The following is a 14,846-nucleotide window of genomic DNA, read 5'->3' on the forward strand; positions in this document are numbered from 1 at the left end:
AAAGGAGTACATTTCGGGGAGCCAGGAGAGTATGTGGGTCAGAGGGTCCTCACTTGATTGATAGCAGGGGGAGGAGGGTTACAGGCTGGCATGAAAGGACTAAGGCGTGACGATGAGCTGACTTCACTGCCCCAGTCTAGGCCTGGGAGATTTGCCTCCAGTGCTCCAAGAGTTAACCGCATCCCTTTTCCAATCCAATCACAGGCAGCTGCTGTGGAGATGCTAAGGATTTTGCAGGCAGAGGGTTCAGGCTGGAGGTGAGGGTTGCGGTCAGCAGTAGCAGATGAGCCTCCCAAGCAACCAAGATCCTATCTTCAGGCACTGGCAGTAATTAAAGAGAAACCAAAGGGGAAAAGAGAGCAGACGCAACAGCAGAACGGGTCCGAGATGGGAGCACAAAGCATTCGATTATGGCGTGTGCTAAGACTATTCACCTCCCTGTGTAAAGGAAACCTCTTACAGCTGGAGTTGCACTGAGTCAACGATGCCAAGTGAATTTCCAGTATTAATATTTTAGCAACATCCATCTTCCATAATGTATTTTACAGCCCCCTACGTCCCCCTCCCCATTTGTGCAGCATTTCACTGTATTTTATTAAACGTCCACACTCCCTCTAGTGTTAGACTCTGCACTGGATGTGTTTTCAATCTGCAGAACCCGAGAGCTCTCATTTCCAAAGCTTTTGCCCCGAGGTTATATGGGGTCATGTTAGAGCTAATTAAGAGCACTGCTATTTTGGGCAACGAGGTCCCGTGATGCTTTTCAGATCTGTCCGGCTGGTGTTTCTGTTTCATATCAAGGGATAAAGGAGAAAACACCCACAACAATCTTTGGATGTTACTGACCAGGATCTAGGGTGGCCAGACAGCAAGTGTGAAAAATCAGGACAGGGGGTGGGGGGTAATAGGAGCCTATATAAGAAAAAGACCCAAAAATCGGGACTGTCCCTATAAAATCAGGACGTCTGGTCACCCTACCAGGATCATGCTCCAATTGATTTCAATGGGAGAAGTATCATGTTCTCAGCCGTTTTAGAATAAACAATTACAATGCTGCAATTATTTAACTTCCGCCTTTTTTGATTTCCTTTGTATTCTGGCAGTTTGTCGGCCTATTAAACTGGGAATTGCCCCTAACTGTAGTGTGAACTATTCATCATAATGATATTTAGCACCCACAGCGCCCTTGGGACCTGGGTTACAAACATTAGCCAATTAATTAATCCTCACATTATCCCTGAATGTAATATTAATATCCCCTTTTTCTAGATGGGGAAACTGAAGCAGAAAAACAGGCTGGGATTTTCAAAAGACCCTAAGGGAGTTAGGATTTGGGTACTTATATCCCTGGAATAGTTTAGAAAATCCCAGATTCAAAGTCAGTGCCTGCATTGGATCCCAGTTAGACCTGGTTCCCAGCTCGCTGATCACGCCACTATAATTTCATTATTCCCTAGTAGACTAGTGCGTTAAGGTGAAGTGTGGTTCAGTATTTTATTAAAGGGATGCTATCAAACCTTTAAACTCAAATGTGAAAACAGGGCCCTGACATGCTATGATCCCACACACGACCCCATTGTGACACTGCAGGAGAACCAGAAAGTGAAAGGGACTATAAACTAAAAGTGAAGACTGACTAGTTTGGGCTAGTTTTAACATCCAAGCTGAAAAAGTAAACAATCAGATAAAATCATGACAAGTAAAATAGTATAGGGTACTGTTATAACATGGACAAGGATTATTTTAAAATCACATTTATATAATCATATCCTCTTTGTACAGGTTCTTTGTATGTGTTTTTCTTCTCGATTGCGCTGTTTGGTTTTACAAGACTAAAGCCATAAAGCAAAACAAAATCAAACTACCGTGAGGGGATTTTCTTTTTATTAAAATCATCTCTCGGAGGCATCCAATTGTTATTTGGTTGATCTGTGTCAGCGACAGGGACGCTATGCCAGACGATGCTAAACCAGCTGTCAGTTTTGGACCTCGAGTGGTGATTTGGACTTTGTGAAAGTCAGAGTCAGCTCTGGTGGGATGGGGGCATATTGGAAGAGAGATCCTGGGCAGGGAAGAGGAATTAAAACGGGAGAAGGCCATACACCCTCACGGTGCTGTACGTCAGCTGGTTACCTGACATGGGAGTTGAGCACACTCAGCACTCGCAGGATCGGGGCTCTAAGGAATTAATAACGTAGGGCCAAATTCTCATCTCTCAAACAAAGCTAAAGTTAAAGTTAAAGACACGTGCTGTGCTTGGAAGGGAATAGAATCGTTCCCTACCCCCAATATAGGGCACAGGACACCGGTACAATTTGACTGCAGCTACTACTACTGATACATCCTCTTGCATTCAACCCATCTGCGGAGTTGCAATCCAGTAGATCTGGAAAGTTCACAAACCCACTGGCCATGTGTCCCCTTCCCCTGCCCACCCAGGAACCCCTGCGGAGAAAGCCGCTGCAGAACTCGGCTCCATAGCCTTCAATGATCCTCAGGTTCCCTCCCTCACCTTCAGCTCCACTGCTATGAAATATCCCAGGCCAGATCCTCAGACGGTGTAAATTGACCTAGCTCCAACGACTTCAATGGAGTTGCATCTGCCACACTGTGGATCTTCTACAGTCACGGGATTTGACCCATACTGCTTTCCAACTCACAAATCACTGCGAGTTAACTAATCCTGACAACTCAGGGCAGGCCTAACCTGGATCTTTAAACCCAAACCCGATTCATTTTAAACCTGACCAGAGCCCAACCTGCCCCTACAACTTGGGCTTAGATCTAAAACCAGAACTGGCCTGGTATCGGTTTAAGATCCTTACACACTTTCTTGTCATCTTACCATCCCCATACCAGAATCCAAACTCTAGCTTGGCCTCAAACCCAAACCTAATCCAGATCTACCTCCCTTTACAACAGACACTTCTATCCCCCATTTTACAGATGAGTCAACTGAGGCACAAAGGGCTTACATAGCCTGATCCTGCAAATCGCCCACTGACTGGCAGATTGGGTCCCATGTAATTTACTCAAAGTCCCACAATAAGTAACTGGGTAGAGTCAGGATTAGAACTCAGGATCCTTTGCTCCCAGTGCTGCATTCTAATCATTAGACTTCAACACTTCCCAGATGTTACTGCTGTATTATTACCCAAAATCTCTACCTACTAATCCTAGTCACTTGATCTGGTTTATTTTCCTGTTGCCTAGAATACGGGACATACCTATCTCCACCTCACTGGCTGGAGAGAACTCCCCTGCCTACCATCCATTCTCTACCCAATTTAAACCAACTTCCAAGGCATCTTTTCCTGCAAGTAGATGACTCTTCTCCTTAAACACACAGTTGGTTTGGTTTCCATTTAAATCACTGCAAAATCTTGGGTACAAATCATAGTCCCCATCCTACATTCCTTGGGCACCCAAAACTTTTGGGCTATACCCTGAAACTGACTGCAACCAGAAAACTGAAAATGACCGGTTCATTCTTCAATCACGGGCTGTGATAGCAGCTGTGGCCTGTGACTTTAAGCAGGGTTGTGGGGCAAGAGTATCTGCAGTCTTGAGCAGGTTTAGAGGCAGCACATAAGGCATGCAGCAGCAAACCCCTTAACGTTTCTTTCCATGAGATATCAATCCAATTTTTCAATGAAACCAGCCTGGAGATAAGTAATTGGAAGGAAGTATCCTCTGGATCTTTTCTCATGCCCTGGCAACACAACACAAACCTCAAAAACCTCCCTGTGTCAGCATTCCATTTTTATTTTTCCACCCCCTCCTCCTTGAAATATTAATTAAAAACTTATTTTTTTCTGGCAACGTCCCAGAGAATGGTTTTAGTGCCAGACGTCATGATTAGGCATGGTAGAGAAGGGAAATGCATTAAGATATTGTGACATGGAAGCTGATTCCAGCGGTGATGAGACTACCATCTATAGCCAAAAACTATTTGGAAAACAAGTCTGGTTAGCACAGCCATTAAAATATCTCCCAAGTGCAATACAATTAATCTGGTCACTCCGTCACTATCTTGCATGTTAGAAGTCAATATTTTAGAATGGAGCACTCCAGCAGTCATGCTTGCTTGCTAGCCAACGCCTGCATTTCCTGACTAAAAATCCTTTCTCAACAGAGCTATCCATTTGGAATTATAAATAATTCCCTCTCATGTTCCCCCCACCGCATAATGCATTGTTAGGCACCTTAATTAAAAGCCACCTGGCACATATTACAGCTCCCCCGCTTGTAATTCACCATTGTGAAGGTGAGCAATATCTCGATGACAAACAATTTGTATGTTAGCAGCTCGGCGATCTCATCAGATTATTGCCAAAGGCATTTGTTCGAGTCACTCCCGACTACGAGCTGACAGCAGTGCAAGTTCTTACACCACTTTCCATTCGCTGGGGTCATTTGTCAGCCCACTGATCAGGAGGCCTCATTTGCACAAGGAGAGGGAAAGAATTCTGGTGCTTCTGTGTATCCACATCATCCAAAGGGGTCTGTTCTCCCCCTGCCTCCAGATCTTTGTGTGGGACTTGCCTCTACATGAGCCAGCGAAAATAAAGAATTAAAAGGACTTCTGGACCATTTACTCCAATCCCTTGCAGTAGTTTCTGCTATACTAACCCCCAAAACAGGGCCTGCTACCAGTAAGCACAGCTATATTTTGTGCTATAGCATGAAGTCCGGGTCTCTCTATGGATAATTGCTATTTGTAATGTTTTCTGGAAAAAAAAATACTTTAAAATATTAAGTTTCCAATTCTTCTGTTTGTGAAAAAAAACCCTTCTGAACATGAACCACTGCAGTGCAGTCTTTGTCAGTCTGCAAACAGAATGAAAGAGTAACTCTAAAGGAGGTGTAAACTGCCACATTCATCTCAAAGTAGGTGTTAACTCTGAAACCTAGTGGGGGAAGTCCCAGCAACTATTTCAATTGTGATAATTTAAGGAGAGACATCCATTGAGGTTTATTTTATCCAGCATGGCTGGTTGGATTCATCTGAAAGGCTCTTCTATAGAACCAAGGTGGCAAGGTTTAAAGACTCAAATCATCAAACTTTCTATGGAATAGTTTAGTTCCCCAGGATAGAACTCTGGGTGGGGCAAGGAGAGTTAGAAAAATCCAGCAGATAAAGTGATTTCCACAGGTAGGAGGAAGTTTGTGGGCAGTGGAAACTGTCCGGAGCAATGAAAACTCTCAGGCAGATGGGGAATAGTTAAAAAAAAAGAGAGAGAAAAGATTGGGTGACATAACAAGTTTAAAGGATACAAATACTCAACTAACAGCATATTTGTGTCCTGTGTATGTTCCCAGCGGATTCGCTTTAAAATAAAAAGCCTGTGGATTTTCCAAAAACGATCCCAACAGATTTTAGCAAAATTTCTCCTGAGTTTCCAAAAGCCTTTCCAATGAGCCTTTTCTTCTGGTCTACAGCCGCATTATTCATCCCTACCGTGAGGCAGCCTCAGTAACCTCTCTCAATAAATTGTTCTCTAGGGTAACCCAATTTACCGATAGAAATGTCTGCCTCATGTCCAAAATCCTCTCTTTTTCAAGTTCAGTCGCTTATGTCACGCCAAGCCACTCTTAATGGATGTGCATAGAGAGTCTGCAACCGCCCCTTGCATCAATAATATTTTGCATTTCCACAGCAATTGCCATCCGAGGATCTCTGTGTTTTATAAACAGAAATGAATTCTGCTCCACAACACCCTTTTGTGGGGGGGGTAAGTAGCGTGACCCGGGAAGATGAGTCAGAGAAAGGTTAATAATCCCGTCTAAGGTCACACGAGGCAGGGGCAAGAACAAAACCCAGCTCTCCTGTCTCCCAGCCCTTTGCTTCTATCTCAAGGCCACCCTTCCTATGCAAAAATACAGACAGCAAAAGTTTGACTCTTGGGAGTTTGATTTTTTTCAGTGAAACTGAAATTCTCTCCCTTTTTTTTTTTTAATATGAAGTGGATTATCAAAATCCTGAGTAACACAATGCATTGAATGGGCAGGTCTCGCTTTTGAGAAGGGGATTGAGATTCATTTATATTCCCAACCAAGATCCTGATCTTTTTTATTACAGTCTTTTCTTTTTTTCTCTGAAAATCAATCAGGGTTTTAAGAACCTCCCACCACAAGTGTTTGCTTGGAAATTTGCTGTTTCACTAAACAAATCTTTACTGATAGTTTAAAAAAAGCCCACTATCCTAGGCAAGAGAGAGCAGACTTTCAATCAATGCAAAGGAGAACAAGATGGGGAAAGTATATCCCACTTCCCTACTCATTGCTTTGGTAGACTGAGAACTGAATCATATACATATGCCCTCCTCACTGCCCCAAGACTTCCAGTATAATGCCGGGACATGAGTTAATATCCTCCATGTATTTCTAATTTCCTTTCCTACAGCTCTACTTCTACTGCCAGTTAAGAAAATACGTGATTCACGGTTTTAGATTAGGCAGCATTGTAGTCTTGGTGGTCAGAGAAATCATAACTCTTAGCCCTAATCTCAGACAAACCACTGGTTCATTGTGTGACCGTGGGCAAATTGCTCGACCTCTTTGTACCAGATTCAACCCAACTGGAAAATTGGGTAAACGCAGGTCTGCATCTGCCTCTCCCTGATAATACATGAAAGTACCTCCATACAGCGTCAAGTTCAAGCATTTAACTTTCCCCGTAGACTCGCACAATACACTGCCTTAAAAAACAAATAATAATGAATGACAAACTACAGTGTGTATTCTCCAAAAGGGACAGTAAAGAAAACTGAGTCTCTAAGTACCAAACCTACGATTTGATAAACCATGGAGCGAGAACACTATTATTTATTAGCATGTTTGCTTGTCACTCCCACAAATACCACTCAGTTACTCCCTTCAGTAAATACAGCCACAAAAGTAGCCAAAAGGTTTCCATGTGCAGTGTCATGACAGAGGCAAAACCTTAGTGAAAAGCCCTGAACCATCTGACAGTCTTTAATTTATTAGCCTTGTCGGTGACCTGAAGTTAAAACATAAATAAAGCTGCTTATTTAAATGACACATTTCTACAAAAGGAAGATCTACGCAAAGGAGATTTTTAAAATCCCTGTCTGAAATCCACCTTGAAAAAACCTTTATTTCCACAGTGCCTGGAGACGAAGTCCCCTTTGCTAGTTTAATCCGAATTACAAATAACTATGGAATCCATACGCTAGCTCCTTTTGCTGATCCTCCTTCAATTCAGCACTGAAATGAAAACGAGAAACGGGGCTTATAGGCTGATTTTTTTCACTACGTTCCTCCATACATTTTTAAAGAAACCTACAGGCAACGTAATGCTAAAAGATACCATCTGCAGCTTTCAATGAACGTTCATTTTCATCTTAAGTGCTTGTGGCATTCATGTCTAGCAAACACAGCTACCTTTAAAAACTGAATAAATCTAGGTAACATCTAGATAGCTGTCAGCATGATTAGGTCAGTAAAAATAAATAACAACGAGATAAAACTTCCATTCAGAAAAGCATAGAGAGATGGCTGAATTCTACACTGCCTGGATAGGCAGGCCCCATATGATCATTCAACCCCAGGTGTAATATCATTTTCAGATCTGGACATTCCACTTTATACTTCTAATTGCCTTGTGCACATTTCCAATATAGGCAAAACAGTAAAAGCGGTATTTTCATGGCAGTGACTAGCTGTAATAATCAGAATAATGGGCACATTGTCACCCTATATAAGGGTTTCTTGACCCCTTTAAATTATGCCTGCTTTCAGGCTTTATGGCGCAGTGGAAATAGTATGTCTTATATCAGGTTAAAATAAAATTGAAATTCCCTTATGGCTGTCCTGGGAGTATTATAAAGCATGGAGCTAGATAGGGTAGCAGTTGCTAACATAACAATGTTCCTTTCACCGCTCTCTCCAGCAGGCAGACGCTGGACACAAATGCTTTTCAAGAGCGCCCCCTTTTGACACAAACCGGGCCCAGCAAGTCTCCAGCACAAACTTTCCCTGGTGTGGTGCCTCAACTAATTTTTAAATTGGTCGTTTATTGACTTAGGGGGAAAGGCATTATATGCAATTGATTTTTTTTTATTGTGCTTCACCTTCTTTGCCCCTCTTTCAAACCCATTAAACAGCGTGGGTTTTTACTGCTGCATGAATGAATATGAGCGGCTTTGCCTCTCACAGGCAGAGCACCCCTGCCCATCATTCATTTTCCAGCCCAGACCCACTGAAGCATTCCCAGGTACATATTACATATATAAAGAGAAACAGCAGAAGCAGAATCAATGGGACAGATGCAGGGGAAGCCAAGCAAGGCGGCGTCTCTCTCTCCTCCCGATGGAGAGGGGAGGGAAATTGGGTTCAAACAAACCCTCCGGTGTAACTTCCCAGAGCTCAGATTCGGTGCTGTCTATACAGGACGAACACTGGGTTTCTCTCTTTTCTCCCCACCCCCTGGTGCGAAAGAGGCAGCAGCCCCGGAACGCGCCCGAACCCCGGTAACCGGAGCAAAGCCGGATTATCCGAGCGCCGTCCCCGCCCCAGCACCGCATCGCTCCCGAGGCCACCAGTACTCACGCTGCTGTTGTGCCCCGACCAGTGCACCATGGCTTGGTTGTGGGCCGAGTCCCCGGTCAGGGCGAAAGTGGTGCTGGTCAGTTTCAGCTCCTCGCCTCCGCGCATCTTGGTCACTTTCCCTTCCTCTTTGGAGCCTTTGGCTTGAGTCCGGGTCACTTTCTGTCCGTCCGTCCAAGGGCTGCCCCCTCCTGCCTGGCCCTGGCCAGGGGCCCCGCTGCTCCTCCTCGCCCTGGGCAGCAGGGGGTGGGAGCTAGTCACTTTGCCCAGCGAGCCGCCTGCCTCCTGGGCATCTCCGGGCGGCAGCAGCATCTCCTCCAGGCCATGGGCGGCTGCTGCTCCGCTCCCCTTCGCCATCCCCAAGCGCTGTCTAGACGGAGATTTCCCGTGCGCCTCCCCAGCCCAGCCATCCCCCTTCGCCCCGCTCCTGCGAGCGTCCCCAGCGCCCCACGTCCCCTCCACCGCTCCCGCAGCCGGCCGGACCCTTCCCCAGCCCCGGTCCTCTTCCAGCACCACAACCAGCGCCTCCTCCTCTTCGTCCTCGTCCCCGACCCCCCATCCTCCGCCGGGCTGCTCCTCCTGGAGGGCTTCTTCCCTGGCGAACCCCACGTCCCTGCTCCCCGGCCAGCGGAACGGTCCCCGAGGCGGCGGCGGCGGCTCCTGCTGCTGTTTCGCCCGCGAGGAGGGCGAAGAAGGCGCCGGCGAGGAAGATGAGCAGGGTCTGCAAGTTATTTCAGCGCCGGTGAAACACCAAGGGGAGAGCAAAAGCCATGTCCAGGCGAGCAGAGCGATGTAGCAGGCTGGGGACCAGCCAGTCCCCTTCTCCATGCCTGGCCGATGGAGTTGGGGAGTTTGGGGGGGTTTCTTAAGGGGAGGGGGGCCGGGTTAGCAGCAGTAGTATTTGTAAAGGCTCCTCTCTTTCCCCTTCTCAGCCTCGGAGACGGTGACCAGGAGGAAGAAGGAAAAAAAAAAAAAACCCAACTCTCTCCCCGGTAGTTGGATCTGTTCTTTACTGTTGGTGGGATTTTTTTTTTTTTTTTTTTTGAAAAGTGCTTTTCAGTGAAACTGTTCACGTTCAAGGATTTGATCAAGTGAGAGGGTTACACCACACGGGGGAGGAGCCGAGGCGACCTAGCCAAGTGCCGCGGCTGAAATATACTAGCAATTCACCAACCACGCCGCTGCGTTTCCACTGGAATGAGGGGGGGGGGGACCCAGAATAGTGGTGGGACGCCTGGAATAAGATAGCTAGAGAAGGATCGCCTACCCGTTCTCCTGACGTGTGTGTGTGTGTGTGTGTGTGTGTGTGTGTGTGTGTGTGTGTGTGACAGACACACACACACTCACAGGTCAGGAGAAATGCTGGGATTTCCTTCCTTGGCTATTTTGTATGTACACACAGATATACACACAACAATGTTATAGAAGGATCACCCAATACCTCTCCGCAGACAGCCATAGGGACACAGGGGCAGACAGAGAGCGAGCGGATCTATGTACCAGCACAACACGACATAGCTATAGAACGATCAATCCATCTGGCTCCTGACGCATGTCAATCTCTATACCATCGATACACACAAAATAGTTACAGAAAGATCACCCAGTATTTTTTTCCATAGGTAGACCGACAGACACACACACACACAGAGTCTGTCAGTCTATCTATGGAGAACTATACACCAGAATACCTTGGGGGCACAACGCAACACATCTGCCGGAGGATCACCCCAGTTTAGTATTTCTCCAAACCTCTGTGTGTGTGTGTAAGAAAAAGCCACAGGAAGATCAACCCAAGTATTTCTCCTGCCATACAATCGAGTGTGAAACAAAATATATCTGTGTCTGCGTGTGCCCAGGTGTGCGTACCAAACCACCTCTGTGTGGACACGAAGATCAGCCTCCCAGTAGCTCTTCTGAGGTGTCAGTGGGAGAGCGAGCCGGTATTTCTTGAGACACAAACGTACGGACGTGTCTGTGTAAATCAAAAATAGCTTTGGGAAGAGAAACCAGTGTTACTGAAATACTGGGGCGGCAGGGAGCAGGGAAGGGAATTGTTTTGTTCAGAGAGAAAAAGACCCACAGAAAGCCCATAGTCGCATTTCCCTAGGCTCGTGTCGGAGGCGGGGGTGGGGGGGGGGGAATCTCCCCGTAGCCAGGACACCCCCACTTTCTGTGTCTCCCTCCTGAAATGCAAAGCGATCGTTTGCGGCAGCAACCTCGCAAACTGGGCAACGTGTGAGTCTTTGGGGTCTGTTGGAGGGGTAGGTTTTCGTTTCCCCCATCTCCAAGTTAGCACAGGTTGCAGGGGTGGGTGGGACCGGCTGCGTGAGTGTGGTGGGAAGGGAAGCCGAGGGAGGGATTTCTCAGCTGGCCACACGCATTTGAGGGTCACTATTGTCACATTCACATGTCTCCAGGACGGAAGCCAGGTCCGCTTGGAGCAATTAAGAAAACGAAGGACTCCAAAGACAGGTGGACACTTTCCATCCGGATTTCTTCCCGGATCCCCCCTTTTCTCTTTATTTACAAGGACGGTGTCAATCCGTTTTGTGGTAAGCAATCACTGCATCCCGCTGCAGCTCGGAGCCTTCATGTGGCCACCCCTCTTCTCTTTTCATCCTGGGCTAGATCATTCCTCATTCCGCCGCTGTCTGCCTACGTACACCGGGCAGGGGCGCGCCCGGCAGCCGCTGTCCCGCCGCATGGAGGAGAATTCAACAGTTTTCTTCTGATGACATCTGGAGTCAAACAGGAGCGTGGAAGGGGCTGAGAGGAAAGGAGGGGAATGGGGGGAAGGTGAATCTGGGGAGGAAGAAGGATCTGGGGAGGTGGATTTGGGGGTCCCCAGGAAAGGGACATGGATGGAAGCCAAGCAACTGGTCTGGACGCTTCGGTGCCCAGCCACCGGTGTCTAATTGCAGTGTAGACAAACCCTCAGGCTTTGAAGCTGTGGGTGGCGGGGGTCGCTTTCCCCCCTTGCTTTTCAATTTCCAGGAGAACTACTCCGGCCTGCGGGGGGATGGTGGAGGGAGAGAACCATCAACTTTTGCAATAGAAAAAGAGACACATTAAGGTCTGGCTCCTGCCCATGGGGCTGGAGGACTGTGCCATCCGCGGGCAAGGAAGGGGAAAGGGACGTGAGAGGGGTTTGCTGGACTGCAGTGCAAGTCATGTTAAAATATTATATATAATGGTATAGCCTCCCTGCCAAGGAAACCAAGCGTGGTGCATTAATAGAGAGCTCACCACAGAGAGAGACACACCCCGCCCCCAGACCTCCCCACACACCCACAGACCTACACACACACCATGAGAATCTGCCCAGTGCCTCTGCTGGTTACAATCACACGACACGATTCCCTAATTCTCCTAGCAGTTGTGTAACACAGCGACTCCTCTTGGACAGGGTAGCAAAATGCCTCTACTGGGGGTAAGGAAGGAAAGGCTCCGTGACTGAGGATTTCCCTGTTTGCAGTGTTGCTGGAGCCACCTCGTCTCTCTGAATACAATACTTCCTCTGCCGGAGCCGTGTAACTTGTGGACGAAGAGGAAACCTGGCAACTCTAATGAGATTATTTCACTGTTGCCACTTTCTAGCCTCTGGAACTGGCCACGGGGGTGAAGAGAGAAACTCAGGAGGGATGGGTGAAATTGACAGTTGTATCCATTGCCTATTAAGACTCCCTGCTGTCAGTCAGAGCACTTGGAAACAACAACTCTCCAAACATATATATATATTGAAGGACATAAATCCACACCGTGTAGAGGTCAAGCACAGGAGTTTATTACACACAGCGCTGGCGGAGTGTCACCTGGCTTATTAGGCTCAGAAACACTGTCAGTCAATTGATTACAATAGAATATATAGATTTTCCATGGGCGGGGGAAGGTGATGGGGTAGGCAATTCCACACCCCGGGATAGGTTTTGCGGCAAGACAAGATAGCGCATTAGCCAATGGTTAAAAGGTTACATAATGTCTCCGCCCATGGTCTCAAGTTAGCAAGTTCACATTTAATTAATACTTTGATAAAATGTTATTAGCATAAAATATATATGTGTTGAATTCTGATTTGGGGTCCATAGGAATGGAGCAACTCCTTTGATTGTCCAACAGGTACATTCCTAGGGGTTAAAGCAAAGAAACAGTGAAGGGATATGATAATACAGATTGTCTTCTGTGTGTCTCAAGGCAGGGCATTGGTCCCTGGGAAGGGAGGTGGAAGGATGCCGTATCTTATACTGACATGTGCCATTTTTTCATAACTCAAGGTTGGATATGTGGGAAGACTGTTTCCCTACAGGAGAAACACAATAGGAACAAGTATCAGGGGGTAGCCGTGTTAGTCTGTATCTACAAAAACAACAAGGAGTCTGGTGGCACCTTAAAGACTAACAGATTTATTTGAGCATAAGCTTTTGTGGGTAAAAACCTCACTTCTTCAGATGCATAGAGTGCATAGGTGCCACCAGACTCCTTGTTGTTACAATAGGAACAGGGATTCTTTGTTCAATTTGAAACATTGGATGAAACATAATTATTCAGTTATTGCTTCAACATCTGGCATTTCTACTGACCAAGCATATCTTAGCAAAGGCGATGTTATCTTGTTTATTCTGCTTTTCTCTTAGCTAATCACTATCTGCTAGGCCTCTGGTCTCTTGACCAACTCTGGACTTTGGGTCTGGAAAAGAGCTGGCATAATCCATATACCAGGTTGTTATATACAATACACATGGATTTTAACCCTTCATATATATATATGATAATAGAACCCAAACCAAAAATAACATATATATATATATATATATATCAACCATGTTATTTTTGGTTTGGGTTCTATTAGGTTTGAAAGCTCAGTGCCAAAATGTTTAGGGGCTGACATTTTATGTGAGGGGGAGCAGAGAGATACCAAAGCAATAGGTGCCTTAGATGGAATTTATATATAAGCACACAGGACATTGTAATTGTGGGATCACATATCTATACACTCTCTACACACAGAGAAATGTGATATCTCAAAAGATGCTACAGCAGGAGAAGGAGCTCTTAAAAAAAAATCAATCGATCATTTCCAGATGCAGTGGGTGAGTAGTATATCAGCAGCCTATTCCTTGTGGTACACACAGTTGTGTGAATTTTCCTGTTCTCCACAGTACCATTCCTCCCGTTTCTGGTAGAAATTAACTGTGTCACTCATATTAGCTCCAAACAGAAAAGGAAGAATGCAGGGAACCATCACCACCGCAAAGGGAAATGGGGCTAACACCCTGAAATAGGGACACAGATCAGGCATTTTGCAAATTCCTTTGGGCCAATGGCTGCTTCTTCCTCTCTGCTTCCTAAGCATTCTGCACTAAATTAAGTACCTCTGTCAACAGAAACGTCTTCCTCTCAGAGACTATGAACAGAACTTTCAGAAGCCACCATTAGAGCTTGGTTAGCTACTTACAGCACAGAGATCATCCCTTTTACCCCGTTCGAGAATTATCCAGGAACGGATTCTGATTTAATTTATTACACACTTGCTCATCATTTCAAATTGTTAAACAAAATAGTCATGAAATCTATTCCTTATTCATGTCGTGACTGGTCTGACATGGGCCCATGACTTAGTCACATAGGCCCAGATGCTCAAAGGTATTTAGGCACCTAATTCCCATAGAAACGAATGGGCATTGGGTGCCTAAATACCTTTGAAGATCTGGGCCCAGCTGCTTGATGACAAGCGTTCATAAACAGAAGGGAAAGGTGTTCAGAACCTGAGACAGGTAGATGATTCTGACACAAAACCTTGTGAAAAGGCATTTCCTCAAGTATCCAAGAGATCTTCACTGTCTAGGAGCATCCTTGCAGATTAAAATGTTCCTTTTACAAATGTTGTGAGACATGAATTAAATGGGATGTGAACACTGTCAAGGTGAATCTGTGGTTTTCATTCAAATAAATGCTCAAATCCTTTTTTTTTTTTTTTGCATATTCTCCCAGCTCTGGTAACCATTCTCAGTTACCGCTCAAGCCCCAGTTAGGTTCATTAAATAGAAGCCACAGTTCACATAAGACTAGATTTTCAGAGCTCAGAGCCTGATTTTTCAAGTGGTCAGCTCTCACCAGGGTAGAGTTTCAAGAGAGCTCAACTCCCATTTAGGCACCCAGATAAGGGCCAGACTTTCAAAAGAAAATCTGGTCTCTAGTGTCTCTTCTGCCATTGTTAAATCACACACATTGACACAGGAATGCTCTGTTGAGGACCTTGTGACTATACAGAACCT

At 45.9% G+C, this 14,846-nt stretch overlaps 1 protein-coding gene across 1 annotated transcript in view; it reads right to left on the reverse strand.

The window, feature by feature from the left end:
* Positions 1-9,636, reverse strand: part of SORCS3 (sortilin related VPS10 domain containing receptor 3) — a 461,180-nt gene extending 451,544 nt beyond the window's left edge. Inside the window, exon 1 of the mRNA XM_034776996.1 lies at positions 8,575-9,636. Coding sequence (XP_034632887.1) covers positions 8,575-9,399 — 825 coding nt within the window. The 5' untranslated portion in view covers positions 9,400-9,636. The remainder of the gene's footprint in view (positions 1-8,574) is intronic.
* Positions 9,637-14,846: the final 5,210 nt, after the last annotated feature.

This window comes from Trachemys scripta, chromosome 7 (genome assembly GCF_013100865.1).
Source record: "Trachemys scripta elegans isolate TJP31775 chromosome 7, CAS_Tse_1.0, whole genome shotgun sequence".
Classification (NCBI taxonomy): Eukaryota; Metazoa; Chordata; order Testudines; family Emydidae; genus Trachemys; species Trachemys scripta.